The sequence below is a fragment of the Misgurnus anguillicaudatus genome, chromosome 21 (assembly GCF_027580225.2).
Source record: "Misgurnus anguillicaudatus chromosome 21, ASM2758022v2, whole genome shotgun sequence".
In the NCBI taxonomy this organism is placed as follows: Eukaryota; Metazoa; Chordata; class Actinopteri; order Cypriniformes; family Cobitidae; genus Misgurnus; species Misgurnus anguillicaudatus.
The window spans coordinates 1576203-1599659 of NC_073357.2; the positions used below are offsets into that span (position 1 = coordinate 1576203).

A 23457-nucleotide genomic window follows, 5' to 3' on the forward strand; every position below is an offset into this window, starting at 1 on the left:
TTTTTTTATTAAAACCTTTAAAACCCGTTTTCTTTTAGTCATGGAAGTAAAAAGCGGGCTTGTAATTACTTTAAATGTATGGCTATCCAATACCATCAAAAAATAATTTACAAGTATGTAAGATAAGGTTTGTACTCTAAAAATACTTTATTTGTAACTAACAGTCTTTACAGAATTTACAAACGGCTCTCCTCACGTTTCAGCACTTTGGAGAGCGTTTTTTTTAGCAAAGAGTTTTTTTAAGCATTACTTACAAATGTTTCTCATCTCGCCATATCCACAGGTACATCATATACAATAAATCCGTGAGGTAGCATTAAAAAATAAAACATTTAAAAACAAACGCATTTGTTTAAAGCAAAGCATTTATTTACTTATCAGGCTGCAGGTGAAGCAGCTCTTTGCGCCTTCTAACGTCTCATAATCAGTCCTCATTTATAAATATGTCCAAGAGACTCAATAATAATCTCTTAAATTCAATCCTTTAATCTTTCATATTTAAAAGCATTTTTGTGCTGCTGCGCATTTATGTACTTTGTGATAAGCAAACCCGCGTTGTCCTCCTGTTTATAGGCGCATATTACTAATGCGCTCTTTAAATAACATAAAACATATTGCGCCATTGACTTTAGACTTTAGACCAGGTTTTTGTTGGTCAATGGCGTAGTCTATTTTAGTTGCCTCAAAATAGCAACGCGCCAACAATGCGCCTGAACACACCTCGTTTTTCAGACCAGAACGCCCATGGGCGCAAAGGGGGCGCAAATGCATTTGCTATTTAAACAACGCGGCGCTAAACGTGAAAATTAGGGTGGAAACTAGCGAAAGACACTTGCGTCGCGCATTGCGCTGCATTGCCCCAGGTGTAAGATAGAGCCCAATAGCTTCAGTCTGAGCACCGTCTACAAGACATGCTTATGCACAAAAGTGGAACTTCTTGGAGTGGTGTTCTGAGGACCCCCAAAGATGCCCAATTTTTCCTTCAGCAGCGGTTGGCTCTATACCCGCATTGGACCTGTCCATGGTGGTGAAATCGCTCCAGGGCGCTCCCTTTGAGCCTTTGCTGTCAGTGAGTGTCAAGTTTCTTTTAATGAAAACTGATGCTGACTGCATTGGCCTCAGTAAAGAAGGTAGGGGACCTACACGCATTTACGTTTGACGATTCGTGTCTACATTTCGGGCCCGCTGACTCCAGTGTAACACTGAGAAGGGGCAGCACGCATGGTGCTTTGTAAGGGATTCCCATTACGTCGGTCCCTTTCAGACCCTTTGCCTCCTGCAGCTGTTTGCATCTCGTGGTAAAGCAGTAAAGTTACCGATGTTAATTTGGGTTTTTGCTCTTTGCTGATCCAGGCAGTTTTTGCAGTTGTTATAAAAGATGCCTTTAGTTTTGCAAATTACAAATTACGCTTGCGTATGAGGGACAAAAAAGGAAACGTCCTTTCGGACCGAAATCTATGATTGGTTGAACATTTTTTGGTCCTTCGCCTTTCACAGATGACATAAATTTCTACAAATACATTTAACCTTTTAAGTGTCACCCCACCCTATTGAGTTAAATCTACCCTCTTGGAGCTTTCAAACAATATACAGTTTGTCATTATTAGATAAGAATTCATATGCAAACATTGAAGTACATGTAGGTGTCCTGCTGGTGGGACAGTGACATTTAGCAGAAAATAAATGTTTTGAGCCAAACTCTCTTCATAAATGAATACACATAATTACTACATAATTTATTTTATAAAACACTGTTGAAATGTCTATTCTGGAGGCTTAGACCTTTCCAACGATATATAGTTTATAGTAATGGATTAAAATTTACATCAACAATATTAATGCAAACTTAGGTGTCCTGTATTCGGGACGGCGATGCTTAACAGTTTAAACAACTTAACACAGTGATTGCTATCAGGATGTGAGGAGACTTTAAACCAGCATAACTAAAAATGTTTCAGGATCAAATCTGTTACCCTACCTTTAATATCAGCCAGTAATACAGTTCAGTAATACAACTGTTATGTTCCTGCTGCTCGACAGAACTTGTTATCTATAAACTGAGCACTCGTGAACAAACACACTTATTTACTTCATTTAAACCTTTTTTATATTTCGGGAATTTGAAAACGCAGTACTACTCACTTTGAAAATGTGCGAAAATTTGTGTTGATTTTGCTGATTTAAAATTTTAAACCTGGTAAAATTAAGGCTTCATTGATGTCAGATGAGGTGGTGATCCTCTATGAAACTTGCATGCAAATTTATGGATGCATGCACACAAACATTCACTGTTAAACTATTAGATCTTCATCTGATTTCAAAATGTAAAGCAAAGCCACACATCAAATAGTATTCACTGCTATATTCAACAAACATCACCTCAAACTTTACAATATTTTATTTACACACGTTTTCAAATGATTCATGTGGTCAGGATGTGTTGATAATTTTTTTATGATTCATTTAATCATCACTAATAGAAAGCATCACTTTAAAAAAGACAAATAAAATGATAACTTCTTGACTATCGAAAATAAGTAAAATTTTACAATTTGAAGCCACATTTAAATCCCAATATCTCTGGCATTGTATACATAGGACCTTAAAAATAAAGATATGAAAGACAAGTATGTTAAGGACCAGAATCTAAAAGAATAGCAAGATACCACGAAGGTATCTTGAGTTACAGGCACGCAAACATTGGAAAAACAGGTGTGGTTCACATCTTTTGAGTGCCCAGATATGTTAATTTAAATGTAGATGGGCGGCACGTAGCTGAGATGATCCTGAGATGGCTTATATTCAGGACGGGATGTTAATGTAAAATGGTTTTTGAATAAAATAAATCATTGTACAAAAATAAATGAGCAGCAGCACATTCAGATTAGACAAGTATGCACCTCATATGTTTTAAAACTGGACTATTTGAACATATAAACATACACATACACTTTGTTTTCTGAGAAACAGATATACAAATGAGAAAACCTTTTTAGGCAATAATGCAATTTTTTAGAGCAACAGTTCAGAGAGTGAGAGAAACGTGAAACAGATTTTAAGGACCAATGTAGTAAAAATGCAAATATGGCGTAATGACGTCACTGTTATGCTAATGAAGTAATGACTTAATTTACCAACATTTAGCGACTTTCCAAGCAAGCTTTAACTACTTTCCATTGACAAGTGACTAGTTGATATTTTGACCTTCATGCTCCCTTTACAAATGAGTGGATTACTCAATATATTTACCTTTGCCATTTAATAATATAGCTTTTTTTCTCAATAAATAAATAAATAAATTCATCAGAGCTTTGTGCCAGGGACATCTGGTTGAGTTGATATGAAATGGGCCATGTCTGTTTATTCAAATTGTTCCTAACACATGGACCTGTGATTAAAACAATGAGATTATATGAATCATAAATACACTTTTATTTCATGTACTGTGGATTTAAAAAGTTTTTTTCTAATGTTATGTTGTGTAAACATACGTATCATTCAGGCTTGTCTTTAGTTGGACTTTCTGAGGGAGTTTTTTCCAGGTCAGGGTGAAATTTGAGAGTCCTTTAATAGTCAAAGCAGTCTTCAGCTAAAATAAAAACATAATAGTTAAAATATATACACGCTATACTGAATTTATTAATAATGAATTAGTGTTTTCTTGTAGCTGTAACATGTATGTGACTCCACCAGCAAGCACTGGATGTCACTAGCTAAGTTTACATGGACACCTTTTGCCTCAATCGGAATGAAATCATTCTGATTGATAAAACATGTACGGTATCTAGTACATAGTATCCGGTATATATGTGATGCGGTGGTGAAGTGCGACCTGCGGTGGTGTGCACATCACCAAAAATGTAAAAAATATATAAATTACAATCTTGCACATCAAGATGTCTTCAAGTTTGTTTCAATGCAAACGGCCAGCAGCCTCAGAGATATTGCACTATTTGCAAAACGAGGCAACTAAGATCGGTGATTACCCGCTGCTTGGGGCGGAACAATGAGGCAAGGTATTCTCTTTTGGTCACAAAAAATCTGCACTACCAGTACATCCTCAGAACGTGTTTCAGCACGGCTGGAAACATTATAACCCCCAAAACATTTCTCACTTAAACCGAGTATTGTTTTATGGATATAAGTGCTACAGCACGCACATAGGCACCATTCCTGTGGGTGCTCCGGTGCTGGGCTCGATCACCCACCGAAATGGCCAAGCACGTATGCTTATTTGCTTTACATTTCGCATCTAAACCACACGGTAAACGTGACCGCGCCGCCTTCCACCTTTTCAAAGCGCGTGGGGGCTCCGGAGCATCTGTCGTTGCCAAGTAACCTAAGCATCTCTTGACGTTGTGACGAGCCCCCACCGGCGGAGAAAAAAACGGCGCTTGTAAATACGCACGTTTGTTAAGAAACGTATATCTGATCCTCGTGTCACAGGTCGGAGCGGACCACCCCTATCGTGATTCGCGCTCCTCCCTCTGTTTCCACCCCGAGGAGGTCCCAATGACCAGACAGACAAGAGATATAAAATTTAACACGTTTTTTTAAATATTAAAAAGAGTTTCTGGCGGCATCTCCTCGCCTTGCACATGGGCCGGCGGGCAAGTCTTCGGACCTTCGTCTCTCCGAGGCACACAGGGGGTATTCAGGTAGGTACACGGGGCTTTTAGCTTTGGGTGTACAGGTGAGTACCTGTAACTTTAGGCAGACAGGTAAGTGCACGGGGCCTTTAACTCTGGGCGTACAGGCAAGTACACGGGGCCTTTAACTTTGGGCAGACAGGTAAGTGCACGGGGCCTTTAACTCTGGGCATACAGGTGAGTGCACAGGGCCTTTAGCTTTGGGCATACAGGTGGATACACTGGCCTTTAGCTCTGGGCGTACAGGTGAGTACACAGGGCCTTTAATGTTGGGCATTCAGGTGGAAACACTGGGCTTTTAGCTCTGGGCGTACAGGTGGGTACACTGGGCTTTTAGGACGTTTAAGCACAAGTTGGCATTGGAAGCACTCAACAGGTGAATAGTTATCCACAACGACAGCCAATGGATTTTTCAGCACAACAGGTAAACACAAGCGCTCTCTCTCTCTCTTGACACCAGGCACAATAATCGAATCGGTCCTTACTTTATACAGCCACAGCACCACCACCAGACGGGGAGGAAGGTTGAACTGGTTCTTCATTCGTGTACGTGTATGAAAACGGCTGTCCAACGCCACCACTCGGCTCTTCATACGCAGGGCTCTTTCCTCGGCCTAGGATATGACCACTGACAAACACTGATGACAGCACAGCACTACAATTCTCCACGTGCACTCACTTCAATAAAATCACCCACCGCAATCCTCACACTCACAGTGAATTAAGGTCAGTGTCATGGCTTCGGCCTGGGTTCGGAGACCTGGATAGGCGAAGGACAGAGGCAGGAGGGCAGCACGGGAAAGCGTAGAGGCCACGATCCTAGAACTCCTCCTTCTTCTCCTCCGCTAACTCCCACACACAATAGTGACTCAGACAGACTCACTCTTGACACCAGACGTCTCAGTTATCCGAACCTTTTGCCCAGGGGACTACTTCACTCTCCTCCGTCTCCGCTTCCTCTCCTTAGATCCACTTTCTATGTCCCTTCGACATCTCCAGTTCCTTCAACACACATAACAGGACCACGACAACACTGCAGAAATGAATGGTTTTTCACTTATCTCTGTGTTTAGTCTCAGCCCAATATCCGTCTTTCCTTTGCCCAGCCTGTAGATCCACCCAAAAACGTCTCCTCCAAACCACCGGTAGCTTCCACCTCAATCCCAGCGCACGCCGGAACAAACTTCACAAAAGACAATGTGGACGGTAAACACAGCACTTAGCTTCGCCCCGATGGGTACGTACACGTCCGTTCTTCATCTCTCATGAATCCTCTGGGGTTGAAGTAACTTCACTTCTCTCTCTACCCCCCATGTCGGCCGATTCCGACTCTCCTCGAGGTCCCCCCGCTGCTCTGTCTGTGTCCTTCCACTCTCTCCTCAGATGATGGCTTTTATAATCCATCCTCCACCTAAGTGACACAATCACTGATCCATGTTCTCTACTCTCACAGCTGATGCTCATCTCTTCATTAAAACCTCTCATGAGTGTTACATATGTATTTAAGCCATTTTCGTTCCGCCCGTATAAGTCACTCCGTTACACTCGTTTACATTTTTATATTTTAAAATATATGTATGCATTATATATAAGCATATGCATTGATGCGTGTGCACATACCCAAACACACATTTAAGGAATTGGTGCATTACCATCACTGTGGTAAAATACTGCCACCGTCACAGCCCTAATGTGAACAGCCCTTTTTATTCTGATTGAGGTATTTACATGAAGCATTTTTATTCATAATGAACATTTAAACGGATTATAATTGTCCATGTAAACATAGCTACTGTGCATCCTGAGTCTAAACAGAATATTGTGTAAAATTTTCAATATTTTAAAATCTCTAGATTTTCGTAGAGCTTTGTTGTAGATTATATCACTGAGGGTAATATTGTCAATGTCATTTTTATTTTTTAGATACTTTGGTTTTAAAATCATATGCATGGCCTTCATGAGCATTTTTTCATGTTGATTTCAGTCTCATTAAAATAATAATTAAATCAGTAAATCAAATAGAGCTCAGTGAGTCAGGGTCTCGTGTGTGGCTCGTCATGTCAAAATATGTGTTCGACTTTAAGGAGCGACTACCAATGAGAGCAAAGCAGTATAGTTCACACCCGCCTAGCTCAATTCTAGTGACCACACCCTTAATTATTCAGAACTTTAAGGCTTAATGTAATTTAAACGGATGAGTTATAAATAAATTCACCACACTTGCCGTAAAGGTACAATTAGCTATTTAGACCAAAAACACATTTTTTAAACCAAGCTGTAAACATTATTTCTGCTGTAAAGTTGGGCATTTTAACATGGGGGGGGGGGGGTCTATGGAAATTGACTCTCTTTTGGAGCCAGCCTCTAGCGATCAGTCGATAAATTGCAGTTTAAGTCACTTCCGTATTGGCCTCATCAGAGAGATCGGAGGGTTGCCCCTCGGTCGCAAATCAAGGGCTGCAACCTTCTAAGGACAGCGAGCAATTCTCAAAAAGGTGAGCACTTGGACTTTGAAACTGAAATGAGATGGTCTAGCCTTCGAAATGATTCATAATTTGTGCACCATGCCTGTCAGCAGGACACAGCGGATACGTTTCTGACTTATTAAAATAAATATGAAACCATTTTTTTAAAATGTATTTATTTATTTATATGACGCGATGATGTAGATTAAACTAAGCAACAGAATATCAAGTTAATCAACCTTAGAAATGAAGAGTTTGGTTCCAAAACGAGCCCTGGATTAAGCAAGTTTCTTGCAAACGCGAGAGTCTCATTTTAGTGTTGTAGTCAAAACCGCCGAGACAAGACAAAGACTTTAAAGGGTTGAGACCAAGTCAAGACCAGTGCAAGTCACTGCATTGTAACACTTATGATAAAATGTGGAATATGCATATGATTAGGCACTTTATGTGTGTGTGCGTGTGTGAGTGTGTGTATGCCATCAGAGAAGTTGATCAAATAATCAAAGGCATTGCAGATATTTGGGAATTTATCTTTGTCTATAAGCAAATAAAAGTGAACAAACACTAAAGCGCTGAAATCAACTTAACCATTTATTCCGAACTGTCTTTCCATGGCTTGCCATCCAGTTAACACAATGCAGGTGTTTTTAGTAATAAAATTAGAAAAATTGTCATTGGGAGAAACTTAAACAATGCTTAAACAATGCCAACATCATATGCCAAACCTGAATAAACGGCATAAAATGAATTATAAAAATGTCCCATCAGTTGTGATCTTGACCGGTCTTGAAATAAAATTCAGATTCCTCTTTGTCTGAGACCGAGACGAGGCCGAGTACAAATGCGTTCGATTCCAAGACGAGACCAAGACCTTTAAAAAGTGGTCTTGAGACCGGTCTCGAGAACTACAACACTACTCATTTTATCATAAACCTCTAAGAAGCATTTGTAGCAGGCACGCATTTTGACATGATGCGCGTCGCACATAGGTTCACATAATCCACAGAACACATTTTGACATGACAATCCACACATGACGATGTTTTCACGAGTTTCTCCTCTGAAAAGAAGTCACAAGTCACCACTGGAATCAGTCAGAGCTCAGTTAATCAATCATAGCTCAGTGAATTTATCTTTTAATTAATCAAAGAATCATTTAGATTACGCATAAGCTACAAAAATTATTAAAAAAGTATCAATTAAAGCAAATGAATAGGACGGTATGTCTTCATTTCGCGATACTAAAGCTAACCTTAGAGCAAATAGAAACACACATAAGTTCTTTACAAGCAGCTAAAAGATGGTTAAAGCACTTATAACCTCATTTAGAACGTTGCTCCGCTTTGTTGCATCTGACATATCGAGAATGGAGGTAAAGTTCATCTTCATAAAACTTTTTTGGACTAGAAAAAACAAACACACAGATAAACTGGGTTATTGTAGTTTCCAAGAGGATCTAAGTCACTTGTCAACTTACTGTACAGTAGATAAAACTGTAATACTAATCTTTATATCTTATATCGTGATAATAAATAACTGAAGGAATCAAACATGTCCTTCTTACACTAGCCTGGTTTCCATTACAAAATTTTGCAATATTTTCTAAATGTCAATAAAATGCTATTGCAAAATAACATAGTTTCCATTAACCAAAGTTGTTAATATTAATGTCATTCATTATTGTACAAGTGTTCTTCATATATCATTATTGCAATTATCGAAAAAGATTTAAAATAATTGAATGAGATTTATTGACACCCAAGACCTCAACTAAAACAAACACTGGTCACCATGAAGGTGATTTAAACAAAATCAAAACATCAAGATGAACTAGAGGTAAACCTCTGTTAAATCTTAGTATAAGCTTTTGTAGATATTAAGTCAGTTTTTTGTTTATTACACAAGTACTCCTCAATGTGGACAGTAGTGCGGGTGTCTCCAACCCTTGGTGAGTTACCACCCTGCAAACTTCAGCTCCAACCCAGCTCCAACACACCTGTCTGTAATTAAAAAGCAACGCTGAACAGCTTAAATAGTTGCTTTTTTTGATTGGGGTTGGAGCTAAAAGGCAGGACAGTAGCTCATCAGGAGAATGTAGTGGAGAATGTACTGATGTAGTGAATTTTGGTGATGTGGTGCATGCTTGTTTCAGTGTTTTTTTACATAGTTTTCTATTTTTGCATCGTCATGCTTGGCGATTTGGTATTAGGGTTAATAGTGTGTTTAGTATTAGTGGTAGAACAATCTGACAAGGTAGCACAAATTGACATATAATGCATTTGAAATGTGCACTACAGCATGTGTCATGGTTTCTCTCTACGCATGGGCTTTGAGACATGCATTATGTCGCTAAAATGAATTATGTTATTGCTCTACAGTCCACAGCCTCTCGTTTTGACGTCATTCTGACTTTCATTTACAACCAAAATCCAATGTTGTCCAGCGTTGTTAATGTTGGAGTCTAGCATACTTCTGACATTATCATTGACAACCTTTGCCAGCTGGGTTATGTCAGTACAGTATTGGTGCTTTTCCATTGCGTAGTACCCCACAGTTTGGTTTGATTCAGCTTACTTTTGGGAGCTTTTTTCATTGGGTGCAGTACGTAGTACCCAACACTTTTTTTAGTACCACGATCCAAGCTGATACCAAACATCGTAGATCAAGGATTGGTCTGAGAGAATCGTCACTACCAGCGTCATCACTATAATGTAAAGATTAGCTTTACCAGCTTGCGCTGTCTTGAGCAAACATGTTGTCATCTGTGCTCTGCTATAAGTTCCCCAACTCCCTTTAAAGGGATAGTTCGGCCAAAAACGATATTAAACCCATGATTTACTCACCCCCAAGCTGTCCGAGTTGCATATGTCCATCGTTTTTCAGACAAACACATTTTCGGATATTTTAGAAAATATTTTACATTTAATGAACAGAAATATCTAATGTTGCGGGGTCCAGCAATAGTCCACGACCTTCAAGTCCAAAAAAGTGCGTCCATCCTTCACAAATTAAATCCAAACGGCTCCAGGATGATAAACAAAGATCTTCTGAGGGTAATCCGTGCGGTGTTGTTGTAGAAATATCCATATTTAAAATGTTATTAACTTTATAAACTAGCTTCCGGTAGCGCCGCCATCTTAGACTCAGGAGAGAGTATTAGCGTAGTGTACGCACTTTTCTTAGTGACGTATGACAAATTCGGAGGGCGGGGGCACCGAGCAGCAGCAGAGAAACTCTGTACGCTGCGTAAGCTCTCATCCTGAATGCGCATCACTCCAAAATGGCGGCGCCACCGGAAGCTAGTTTATAACGTTAATAACATTTTAAATATGGACATTTCTACAACAACACCGCACGGATTACCCACAGAAGACCTTTGTTTATCATTCTGGAGCCGTTTGGATTTAATTTGTGATGGATGGACGCACTTTTTTGGACTTGAAGGTCGTGGACTATTGCTGGACCCCGCAACATTACATTTAATGAACAGAAAGATCTAAAATATTTTCTAAAATATCCGAAAATGTGTTTGTCTGAAAAACGATGGACATATGCAACTCGGACAGCTTGGGGGTGAGTAAATCATGGGTTTAATATCGTTTTTGGCCGAACTATCCCTTTAAGCGGTGAAAAACATCCACAGGTTGAGAACCAGGAACACCATACCACTTTTTTGTAATGGTAGTGATAAACATGATGTGCAAACATCTTTGTGGTGGTCAATTTTGAAAGAAATAAATGAATGTATGGGGATGTTTAGCATTCCAACAACGCTCTCACCTGTATGATACAGCAGCAGGCAGCGCAAATATAATGATTCGCCTATAATCCCTTCTACTGCAAAGTGTTACAAAACTCAATGGAAAAGCTAACCAAGCCAAATGATTTCATCATTCATATGTCCAAAGAGTCTTTCGTGTTTTCAGATTATTGAAAGGCAGAACGGCCATTCCGGTTTTTGCTGGAAATACTCGAACACTTGAAGGCGTGCGGTGGGCAGAGCTGAAGAGTTACGAGTCAGCCTTTGGATACTAATCTACCAGCTGTGACATTGATGGAAATCAAACAAAAACTTTTTTTAAAACGACCATGGCTTACAGTCAGATACAGCCTTACACATATGATCCAGAATCGAATATTGAGTCAGTAATTGATCAACAGCAGCAATAATTACAGCATGACGTCTCTTTCTGGTGATTAATCCTTGTTTGTTTATCCTCTATCAGTGTTTCCTCTAGGATTTTTTTCAGCTGTGGCGGCAGGGGGCGCCCATGATGATTATAAATGTACATTATTTTTTTTAAAGTAGAATATAGGCTACAGTAAACTAACATCTATTTTTTTTATCATTTTCATGCTGTCATTTACTTTTCCTTATATTTATAGCATATTGCTTTTCTATGTTTGATCTAAAATGTATTTTCTTAAAAAAACGTTACATAGCTACGTACGTAGTTCGGATATTTCATTGTAGTTTTAATGTAGTGTGCATTGCAAGTTGTGCTCGTGTTTAGCGTTACAGAGCTGTTGCAAACTCACGCACAGTCCTGTTTGATAATCCGCACCGCTGTGATTGACCGAACATCCATCAGCAGCAATTTTATTTCACACCCGGACCATTTGACATAAAGACCCCGAGCCGGTCACACCGCAAATCGCGCAGTTGAATAGAAACCTTTAACGGTCTTCAGACAGATCTTAAACACAAAGCACGGGGCCATTTAAAAACCAGTCGAATTTTGGTCTTGGATGTTAGACCCGCATTTTACTCTTGTCTATTGAGTCCTGACCTGCATCTACAACGCAAATGACGCGCGAAAAGCCTATTATTACACCCGTTACATCAAATAATACGCGGTTCACCCGCGGGTACCCCGACCCTGCTGTTTCGTCTGAAAACAGATAAAAGAGTCTCACCGTCTGCCTCAAGTTTCTATTACCAACGTTCTTCTCTTCCACGGGAATAATGTAAGTTTCTTTACAAACAGATTCGACTATTAATGTCTTGCAGTCGCATATAAGTAGTATTCAGTATTTAGCCTTTTGTTTTTGGACAAATATCATATCATTTAATGTGAAACTTTGTAAGTGTCGATCTAAAGCACAGAAGATTGATTGACAGCTGAGCGGTCAGCAGCGCGCTACTGCGCTTATAGCCTATATTCTGAATAACTAATGACCAGATAAGTTGATAATATGAGTACAGTGATTCCAAATGAATGTCCAAAAAACTTGTAATATGTTAAATCGAAAGTTTAATAATGTCTTTTCTCGCAGCCCTGCGCTGCGTCCGTGTATATGCGCCGGTGAACATCAAATGCGTGATGACCTTGCACCTTAAATTAAACTAAATTTATAGTCATAAAGATAAAAGTAAAACAATATTCGAAACTTCAAATTATGTCTTTTTATTTGTATAAACTCATAAGGAGAAAACTTTGTGCTTATTTAAAATCATTAAAAACATGACGTGCTTTCTGCTGCTTTGGTCAGCGCGTCACAAAAAAACAGAAACTCAAATACTTTTTTATTCGTTTTGTCAATTTAATTATTATTTAAGTGTAACATATTTCGTATAGGCTTATTTATTTTATTATTATTTCTCAAAACAGAGACGTAGCCTAATCATCCTCTTTTGATTTAAATTTATTTGTTTATTAAACTAAACCCATGGAAGAAATTATGATACTTTAGGAGATTTATTTATAAATGAGTTAACACGCGAATCCAGAAAGGAATTTATTTCTAAAACAGCCAGTCTGGCAGGGCGGACATTTTTGTAGCTTTTTTGCAAGCTGCCGCCGTGGGTTTTGTCTAGAAGGGATACAGCAAATGCCGAAAAGTTAAGGATTAGATTTGGAGGTAGGATTATTAGGATGAAAACAGCGGCTCTGGCTAAATGAGATACATACATCCTACAATCGTGTGAAATTTTGTGTTTAGAGTTGGGTTTGGTTGAAGGATTAGGATAAAACAGTGGTCATCCAGGGAGATTTCGTTTGCTGTATCCCTTCTATACACAACCGCAGGCGTGGCGGGGATGTTTTAGGCATGGCGGGCCGCCACGGTAGAATGTATATAGCGGAAACACTGTCTATTTTAACTAAGAAATGCGACGTAAATCTTGACGTGTTTCTCTGCATCAGAGGTGGAAAGTAACGAATTACATTTACTCACGTTACTGTAATTGAGTAGTTTTTTTGTGTATTTTTACTTTTTTGAGTAGTTTTTAAAATCTGTACTTTTACTTTTACTTAAGTATGTTTTATTTAAAGTATTGTACTTCGCTACATTTTAAATCATATCTGTTACTGAGTAAAAAATATTTTAAAAAGCAAGGTGATAAAGATGTGCAACGGATGATTGATGGGCGGGGAATGCGCAAAAAGAACCATGGAGACGGACGAGACAGGCGCGCGCTAATACAGACCCGCCTCAGTTTAAATCTTATGAAAGAAACCCCTCATCATATTTAAGCGACCACTTTCCACTGACGCGAGTGTTTCATTTCTATGAAAAGTAGGATTCATGCTCTTAAGTACGAAATTGCACGACGCGTTTTTAATACCATGCGCATTATCTTCCGAGGTCTAGCAGCTTCGCGTCAAGTCAAACACAACTTCAAAACGTCCTCGAGAATGCGCAGGTCATTAGACATTGCAGAGAGAGAGAGAGAGAGAGAGAAGTGAAAGAAGAATTAAGGTCTGACATCAGGTCCCCAGGTCAGGGAAGTAAGAAGATAATAAACGTGTCAAATGTATATAGACATGCAGAGCCGGACAGTAACGGAGTACACTTACTTGAGTACAGTACTTAAGTACAATTTTGAGGGATCTGTACTTTACTCGAGTATAATTTTTTTGGAGTACTCATGACTTTACTCAAGTACATTTGAGAAGCAAATATTTTACTCTTTACTCCACTACATTTCTATCCGTAACCGTAAGTACAAGTTACTTTTTCTTAAAAAAAAGGAAAAAATAAAAATAACAGAAACCCTCAATTTGTTGTTTCCCTCTCTTAAACGTGATTGGATTGTGCAGGCGCAACTGATTGGGACAGCCTATCAGCAATCACCTTCAGCTTTCCGCCAAAGTCACCATGGTCAGATTTAGATAAGAGACGAAACCACTCACGAAACAATGGATGAAGACGCAGCAGGTCCATTCTGAGAATGTGTCAACCCGTGGCCCCACCTCGCCAGACTATTTAAATTTTCTGAACAAGTTAATGATCGTTTTCTTTACAAGTGTTTGCTGTGTTTACCAAAACAAAACTTCAGCGGCCGGAATCACTGGTGAGCCCGGATTATTGTTGTTCAAAATGAATTACTCTTCAAAACATCACACTCTTACTTGATCTGGACAAACTCAGCATCACAAGACAGGTTTAAGACTTCAGTTTCGACATTTGACTACTGTTTATGATTAAACTGGTTTGCAATAACATTAATTTCTTAATTTATGCCAGGAGTCCAAAATAATGAATATGTAACGCTCTTTATTTTGAATAGAAATCATCATTCGTAAAACATTTATTCTGTTCTTCTCCGGTTTATTTGTGTTCAAATAGATAAAATATACAGAATCCGCCGGGGCTATTAGTACAATGGTGAGCATATTTGGGAAAATAATGATTAATTATCACATGTTAGTAAAATATTTAGTCTTAAAGAATAACATTTCTATTAATTTTCCACTGATATGCGATCTGAAAAGCTCAAACAGTGAACAGAGCGATTTGTGTCTCCTCTTCCTGATTTGCTTCAGATTTGACCTCAGAGCTCTATCATTTGCTGTACAGCTGTCAATCATCTCACATGGTTCAATGTGCACTGTGGCATTAGTAATGCAACATTTAGAAAATGTACTCTTGTACTCTTGATACTCAAGTACTTTTAAAAACAAGTACTTTTGTACTTTTACTTAAGTAGACATCTGACTATAGTACTTTTACTTTTACTTGAGTAAAATTTAGCAAGGGGTAACTGTACTTTTACTCAAGTACTGAAGCTGTGTACTCTGTCCGCCTCTGTAGACATGGCACTCATCTCATTAAATGCTCATTTAAACTAGATATAGTTTAATAAAATAATGTATGTTACCAGCAATACATCAATTACAACCTTACTATAGTGATTGTATTTACAAGCTGCTGACCACCTTCAAAAGTGCATAACTCACATGTAAAAATAATTAAACAATTCCATAAATGTTTCTTACTTTATAAAAGCTTTTTATTTTATTAACTTTTTGTTATTGCACTTTAATTGTTAAGATGTTCCTACAATTAAAAATAACTAGTTTGATATTTATATTCCCTTGTCGTTTTTGAACTATACTAGAATCCTCCACCTCTTCCCGCTGTAAAAAAGTAACTTTTACTCTGAGTAAAGTTAAAATGACTTACTTTTTACTTTTACTTGAGTAGATTTTTAGACAAGTAACTTTACTTTTACTTAAGTAAAATATTATTAAAGTAACTTTACTTTTACTTGAGTACAATATTTTATTACTTTTTCCACCTCTGCTCTGCATTTACCTGTTTAAAAGGTGTTAATTTTCGTAAGTGCAGTACAATGCCAACTGAGGTGGAGAATGTTTGCTGTTGTTTACATTACATGCACGTATGCGCCGATTGCAAACAAAACATGTGAGATTTTGATTTACTTACGCCTGTGGTTGCGACTCCTAAACAGTGTCTTTTAAAGTTCATCAGGCAAACTGAGCCTTGTTTGTAAAGCAGTCCTCTCCAAAATGCAGCCAGGGAACAAACATAAACCCATTTGCAAATACGTTGCTGTGCGGGAAAAACAAACTGCATCCAGTGTTGTCTTAAGACATGGAAAGCTAAATAAGGTTTTCTTCTCCTTACATCCAAAACACACTTCTTTTTTCGAACCATCTTGATAAAACAAAGTTGCTTGCGTGCTGTGCGGAAATACTCAGTCACAAGCTCAACTGCTTTTTTGATACTTTGCTTATGTTTAGCATGAGGACTACAACTCTTAAACTGTGTTAAGTCAGAATGCATGAAAAAGCATTAAAACCCGCCTTTAAAATATATCAGTGCCCTTTGTTTTGCCTCAAAAAGGTTTTTAGTAAGACATGTTTGTTAAAACTAGTTATATTTCTTAATTAAACTAAGGCCTAGTCCTGGTTTAAGCTAATCCCTGTCTGGGAAACCACCCCTTTAATTTTTGACTCCTTTAAATACAGGTACAGCCTGTTCCCATCTCATTGTGCAGTTCTTCGTTGCATGGGCCAGGCTTTTTGTTTACCTTTTAATAGGTGAGAATTACCTTTTTGATACACCTGTACATCACACATAGTGAGAATCTTCAAACTTCCAGGTATGATGACGTTCACATATCGTCCCAATATGTCATCACAGGTCACAGATACGGACTGAGCCATTGGCACACCATACAGCACAGCACATCTGAAAAAGAAAAACAATCTCATTATCCAAATTTATGTGCATTTTAACAAAGTGTTTTGCATGGTTTTGACCTCTTCCTTACAGCATCAGAAATAGCTGGGTTGCACCAACATAGATTCGGCCTAAACCCAGATTAAATCTGTTTTTTGTTGTTGTCCAGACCTGACTCACAAAACAAGATTTAAAAAAAAAAAATTTCGAATGTGTTTATAAATGGAAATTGTGATTTAAAATTTAGGCCATGCGGATGTGAAAATCTTATATCTCAATTGTGCAGCACCGGCATTTGCAGGATTGACAACCGCATAATTGACAGTATAGTGTTTGTTTAACATCAACCAGAGTTGTAGACATATTTAAATCTATGAATCTGGTTGTATGTGTTACTCATGTTGGCAGGGTTAAAATGATTTGCTGCTTTAGTTAAATTGTTTTTCTTTGTATTACATTTTTTTCTTTATTTATATTTTGTTTTTTATTTTTTATTACTTGTTTTGACCCTTTTCCCTCAGAAAAGTCTACTTGGTGACCAGAGGTGTAAATTAGCTCAAGCTTACTCTTTGGGGTGGTTTCCCGGACAGGGATTAGACTAGTCCTAGACTAAAATAAATGTAAGAGCTGATAACAACTTGCACCGACATATCTTAAAATACATCAGTGCCCTTTGTTTTGCCTCAAAATGCACACCAGTAATGTTTTTAGCATGTTTGTTCAAACTAGTTATATTTCCTAATTAAACTAAGGCCTAATCCCGGTTTAAGCGTATTAATTTAAAGCTGCTTTGAAACAATTACCAATTGTGAAAAGTGCTGTATAAATAAAATTGAATTGAATAAGCTAATCTCTGTCCACCCCATATGTGTTTTTTAACAATAACCTTGACTTTTAAGCAATTTTCAAAGAAAGCAAAAACACAATGTTTCCAGAGTTTAGCCTAAATCTCCAAAAAACACGTTTAAATGGTCTAAAAATTTATTTATATCTATAGAGAAAAAGAAAAAGTGTTGTGAAACCGATGTAACCGTTTAATCCTTGTTGCAAGACACTCTCAATCATTCATCTTTAACATATACATACAGTAATAACTTAACCTGGTGTTATTGTTGCCATTGTTCTCCAAAGAGTTTCCGATACGAACTTCTGCCCCATCGAGTCGTTCTGGACAGCAGGTTGGTCTGTTAGTGATGACGACTGTAGAGATGAAGTAAGAATCCAGAAGATCCACTCTCCACCAGGGGTTATCAGTTGTGGCAGTATGGGTGCAGGTGTAGGGTGAAGTGTCAATGCCATTTGCTGCTACCCAACTACCTGATGTGGATGACTGTACAGGCCGTCCTCTTCTTGCCAAATTCACTAGAAAAGATTGACTTAATGAGTTATCTTAACTGGGATGTTTTGATTCATGTTGGTAGTTAAGAAGGGAATTTTAGTCGTTACCTCCCTCTTGGGCATGTGAACTGGTGAGAACGTCTCCACCTAAAAAAGCAAAAGGCAAATGATAAACTGGCATGTAAACACTTGAGGGTGAGTTGTCACATGGTGAAACGGTCATAAAGAATTTATCTTAGTGTATGATTCATAAATTCTTTTGTTCTCTAGCAGTTCATGAAAAAAGTGCGATGAAATCATGTACAATTTCTTGTTTGCCTAAAGCTAAAATGAGACTGAATACAGTTGTGTGACAGGAACTTCTCTACATTTTAGAATAATTTCTCCTCACCATGTTTTTAAAAAAACTTGTATATAATTCATGTTATCAGACTAGTCAATTTCTCTAGGTCATGGTCTATACCAGGGTTCCTCAATTAGTTTCAGCACGTGCCAAATTTTTAAAACAACACAAAGCAAAATGTTTGCTCTACTATTGCTTCGGACGGGATTAGTTTTAATTAAAACATCATCAAAGTAGTCCATGTGACATCAGTGGGTCAGTTAGAATTTGGACCAAAATGTATTTTCACATAGACTACACTGCAAAAAAGGATTTTAAGAAAACATTTCTTACTATTTTTGTCTTGTTTTCAGAAAAAAATATGTAATTAGGATGCTTTTTCTTGATGAGCAAAACGATTCTAAACCAATTTAGACCAAAAATATTTTGAGCATAAAACAAGAAAAAAAATCTGCCAATGGAGGAAGCAAATTTTCCTCAGTTTTCCTTGAATTTAGTGTTTGTAGAGAAATTGTAAAGATTTTTTTACTTACTCCATTGGCAGATTTTTTTCTTGTTTTATGCACAAAATATTTTTGGTCTAAAAACTAGACTTATTGTCTTGGGTCGTTTTGCTCATAAAGAAAAAGCATCTTAATTTAAGATATTAAGATAATTTTTAGTGATATTTTTACTGAAAATGAGACAAAAATACTAAGAATTTTTTTTCTTGAAAATCATTTTTTTGCAGTGTACTTTGATGATGTTTTTATTACACTGTTAAAAATGGCTAATTATGCAGCTGGTTGCCAGTAACTTACTGTAGAAGATAAAGAATAAGCTAGCTAGAGTTACGGCACGCGCAGGGATGATAAAGGTATATATGGACTAACTCTAACTCTGGGGGATATGGTGAATAAGCTAAATTCCCAAAATGTGGGCGTGTTCCTTTAACTGACAGTGTAACGTGATACATTGCAAAGCCATTGCCATTCAATACGCAAAACAGCATTTAAAGCCTCTTCTGGTATAGTCAATTTTTTTTATTGCATTTTTATTTTCAGTTATTTTTCAGACAATTAACCGCCAGCCAAATTTTTAAATCATGACAGCCCTAGAAGTATGAGCAGAAAGCCCTGCACGCACACACTCTTTCTCCAAACTGAGCACGGTCTGTGTGCTCTCTCTCTTTTCGTCCCATCAATAGAAAAACTAAATTGAATGTGCATGCATTGCAGTTCTCTCACTCAATCCATAGCTATAATGCTGGGGCTATAGACGGTTTCAGCAGTAACAACATAAACAAGCGGCTTTCGTGGTCATCACGTAACTTCTGGTAAACTCCGCGAAGAATAAATAACAACAAAGTCCTTTAAAAGTAATTTATTTACAGTGGGGCAAAAAAGTATTTAGTCAGCCACCAATTGTGCAAGTTCTCCCACTTAAAAAGATGAGAGGGGCCTGTAATTTTCATCATAGGTACACTTCGACTGAGAGACAAAATGAGAAAAAAATTCAGAAAATCTGATTTTTTAAGAATTTATTTGCGATTTGTGGTGGAAGGTAAGTATTTGGTCAATAACAAAAAAGCAAGATTTCTGGCTCTCACAGACCTGTAACTAATTCTTTAAGAGGATCCTCTGTCCTCCACTTGTTACCTGTATTAATGGCACCTGTTTGAACTTGTTAGCAGTATAAAAGACACCTGTCCAAAACCTAAAACAGTCAGACTCCAGACTCAACTATGGCCAAGACCAAAGAGCTGTCAAAGGACACCAAAAACAAAAATTGTAGACCTGCACCAGGCTGGGATGACTGAATCTGCAATAGGTAAGCAGCTTGGTGTGAGGAAATCAACTATGAGAGCAATTATTAGAAAATGGAAGACATACAAGAACACTGATAATCTTCCTCAATCTGGGGCTCAACGCAAGATCTCATCCCGTAGGGTAAAAATTATCACCAGAATGGTGAGCAAAAATCCCAGAACCACATGGGGGAACCTAGTGAATGACCTGCAGAGAGCTGGGACCAAAGTAACAAAGGCTACCATCAGTAACGCACTATGCAGCCAGGGACTCAAATCCTGCAGTGCCAGACGTGTCCACCTGCTTAAGCCAGTACATGTCCGGACCCATCTGAAGTTTGCTAGAGAGCATTTGGATGATCCAGAAGAAGATTGGGAGAATGTCATATGGTCAGATGAAACCAAAACATAACTTTTTGGTAGAAACTCAACTTCTTGTGTTTGGAGGAGAAAGAACGCTGAGTTGCATCCAAAGAACACCATACCTACTGTGAAGCATGGTGGTGGAAACATCAAGTTTTTCTGCCAAGGGACCAGGACGACTGATCCGCGTAAAGGAAATAATTAATGGGGCCATGTATCGTGAGATTTTGACAGAAAACCTCCTTTCGTTAGAAAGGACATTGAAGATGAAACATGGCTGGGTCTTTCAGCATGACAGTGATCCCAAACATACCACCCGGGCAACGAAGGAGTGGTTTTGTAAGAAGCATTTCAAGGTCCTGGAGTGGCCTAGTCAGTCTCCAGATCTCAACCCCGTAGCAAATCTTTGGAGGGAGTTGAAAATCCGTGTTGCCCAGCGACAGCCCTAAAACATCACTGCTCTAGAGGAGATCTGCATGGAGGAATGGGCCAAACTACCAGCAACACTGTGTAAAAACCTTGTGGAGACTTACAGAAAATGTTTGATCTCTTTCATTGCCAAAAAAGGGTATATAACAAAGTATTGACATGACAAAGTTATTGACCAAATACTTATTTTTCACCATAATTTACAAATAAATTCTTTAAAAAATCAGACAATAAGATTTTCTGGATTTTTTTTCTCATTTTGTCTTTTATAGTTGAAGTGTACCTTTGATAAAAATTACAGGCCTCTCTCATCTTTTTAAGTGGGAGAACTTGCACAATTGGTGGCTGACTAAATACTTTTTTGCCCCACTGTATATAACAAGCAAAATAAACAACACTTAGATTACATAGGAACCCACAACATTTATTATTTTCGACGAGATATTTGTTTATAGTTCAGTTTCAGCAACTAGTCAGACCATTAAACAAACAGAAACCGGAAGTTAAGTTTGGACCAGATGCTTATCGCGTCACAGCACGTGCGCCTGATGAAACGGTCTAGATTTTGTCATAGTAATATTTGAGTTTCGCAGTTCAAACATCTTTCTCTTGTGGCCAGATGTGGCCTGCGGGCAGTCTATTAAAGAAATCTGGTCTAGAAGATGGTCTTGAGTTGTTTTGTTTTGAGACGCACCACCACATAATCTTGTGACCATGAAATAATTTCAGACAGTTACAGTTGCGTACCAATCTGCCAAATACTTTCAATAATATAAATTCTATATTTTTTAGTGTATTAAAATTTTAAAAACATTAGACTCTATTTTACTAATGTTAAAACAAATTTATTATAAAAAAAAAATTGTTTCCAATCGGTTTGTATTGGTTCTTAACTCTTTCACCGCCATTGACGAGATATCTTGTCAATTAGAAGAAAACGCTTCCCCGCACATGACGAGATTTTCCTTCTTTCCGCAATACCGCTATTATCCACCGCAACTTTTTAAACCTGGATGTATTGCCCTATGGCAAGCTGCTGCATGTCCGTGTCTGTTTTAAAGATCACTCTGAATGGGATCTCTATGAAAAGTCTGTCACAAAAATGGAATTATCTCTGCTTTTTGCTCAAAATGTGGTGTTTTTGCAGAAACCTACCCATATTCAAAAGCTGATTACAAAAGAACCACTGAAGGTAGGATGAAACGTTTTTTTTTTTTTGAAAGCAGAGGGTCTGTTCTTTCATTTGGTATATTGTATGTTTATGTATTTAAAGAAGAACATTTTCTGGAAGGCATTAAACTTTGGTGAAAATCATGAAAAACGCTGGCGCTGGCTGGAAACTTTTTTTAAAAATTGTGGCGGTGAAAGAGTTAACATGTCAGTAAATGCTGAAATTAATTTCTCTTTATGTATACATGTCTGATTATTTTTTGTGTTATCAGTCAATTGAATTCAGAATTTCATAAACAAAAAACATCTAAAACTTACCGAAAAGTATGCAGAGACAACTGAACATCCACATCTCACTGTTAAACAGGTCACAATCTCATACAGATACTGTGAGACATGTAAGACACATGTGAAATAAACATAAATATCTATGACATTAGTACTGGAACATAAATAAATGTTGTACTACACAACAAAAACTATTTTAAATGAAATGTACTTTGATGAAAAAGAGCTGTTATGAGATATATATCTACATACATTTAAGTTTATTATTAAGTTCTGTAAAGAAAATAACTACAATTCAAGAAGTCTTATTCTTTGATTTCTTTATTTTACTGGAAACAAGAGAGAAATACTGGTTAACATTGCATTTCTGTATGCAATTTCCCCCCATAACTATCAGCGCTTACCTTTCGTTTCTTTCTCTCACTCTTCCTCTTTGTCTATTTCTTAGCTATTCTTCATTTTCTATCCATGACCAAATGGAAATATTCTTCTCAACAGAACATCTTGACTTGCTGATCTCACTTTTAAGTTTATGCAAAGCTAGCTGTTCAAGCTCCTTTGTAAATCAAATGATTTATTAAAATCTAAAGGACAAATCATAGACCTTTTCACACTGAAGTGAGAGATTCAAATATTTAATGAAGAATTTACATTTTGCTTTATAAAGGTTTCATCAAAATAACTTCATAGGTATGTGGCTTTTTGTCCCTAAGTGGTCTATAAACCTTTTAAAGGTCATAAAATGTATTAAAGTAAAAAATCTGTAGAAATGACAATGTTATTGCAGCTGGGTTGCCAGTAATTTACCGTAGATTTAAATTTATGTTATTTACTGGCAAGATTTTGTTCAAAGTTAAATACATTTTAAATATTAACAAGTCTTTATCTTTACAGAATAAAACTATACAATAACAGCCTCATGCAAAGCATTCTGGGAACCAGAAATCATCATCAACCTTTTTTTGTTTTTTGCTTCAGATTTTGTTTCCCAAAATGTTTTGCTTGATGCTGTTTTTTTGTTTTACTCTGTAAAGACAAAGACTTGTAAATGTTTAATGTTCATTTAACTTTGAACAAAATGTTGCCAGTAAAAACATAAATTTAAATCTACGGTAAGTTACCGGCAACCCAGCTGCAATTTCTATGGAATTTTTTACAGTGTAGTTTTATTCAGTCAATACTACAAATGTGTAT

General features: G+C 37.5%; 1 protein-coding gene across 1 annotated transcript; it reads right to left on the reverse strand.

Moving 5' to 3' along the window:
• Positions 1 to 2741: 2741 nt before the first annotated feature.
• Positions 2742 to 22797, reverse strand: LOC129414398 (fucolectin-1-like). Its single transcript, XM_055168478.2, has 8 exons — positions 22668 to 22797; positions 22294 to 22362; positions 17993 to 18031; positions 17647 to 17908; positions 16416 to 16555; positions 8435 to 8517; positions 3492 to 3589; positions 2742 to 3388 (listed from the first exon to the last, which is right to left on the reverse strand). Exons 2-8 carry the CDS (start codon positions 22325 to 22327, stop codon positions 3376 to 3378), a joined length of 669 nt encoding a protein of 222 aa, XP_055024453.2. The 5' UTR covers positions 22328 to 22362; positions 22668 to 22797; the 3' UTR covers positions 2742 to 3375.
• Positions 22798 to 23457: the final 660 nt, after the last annotated feature.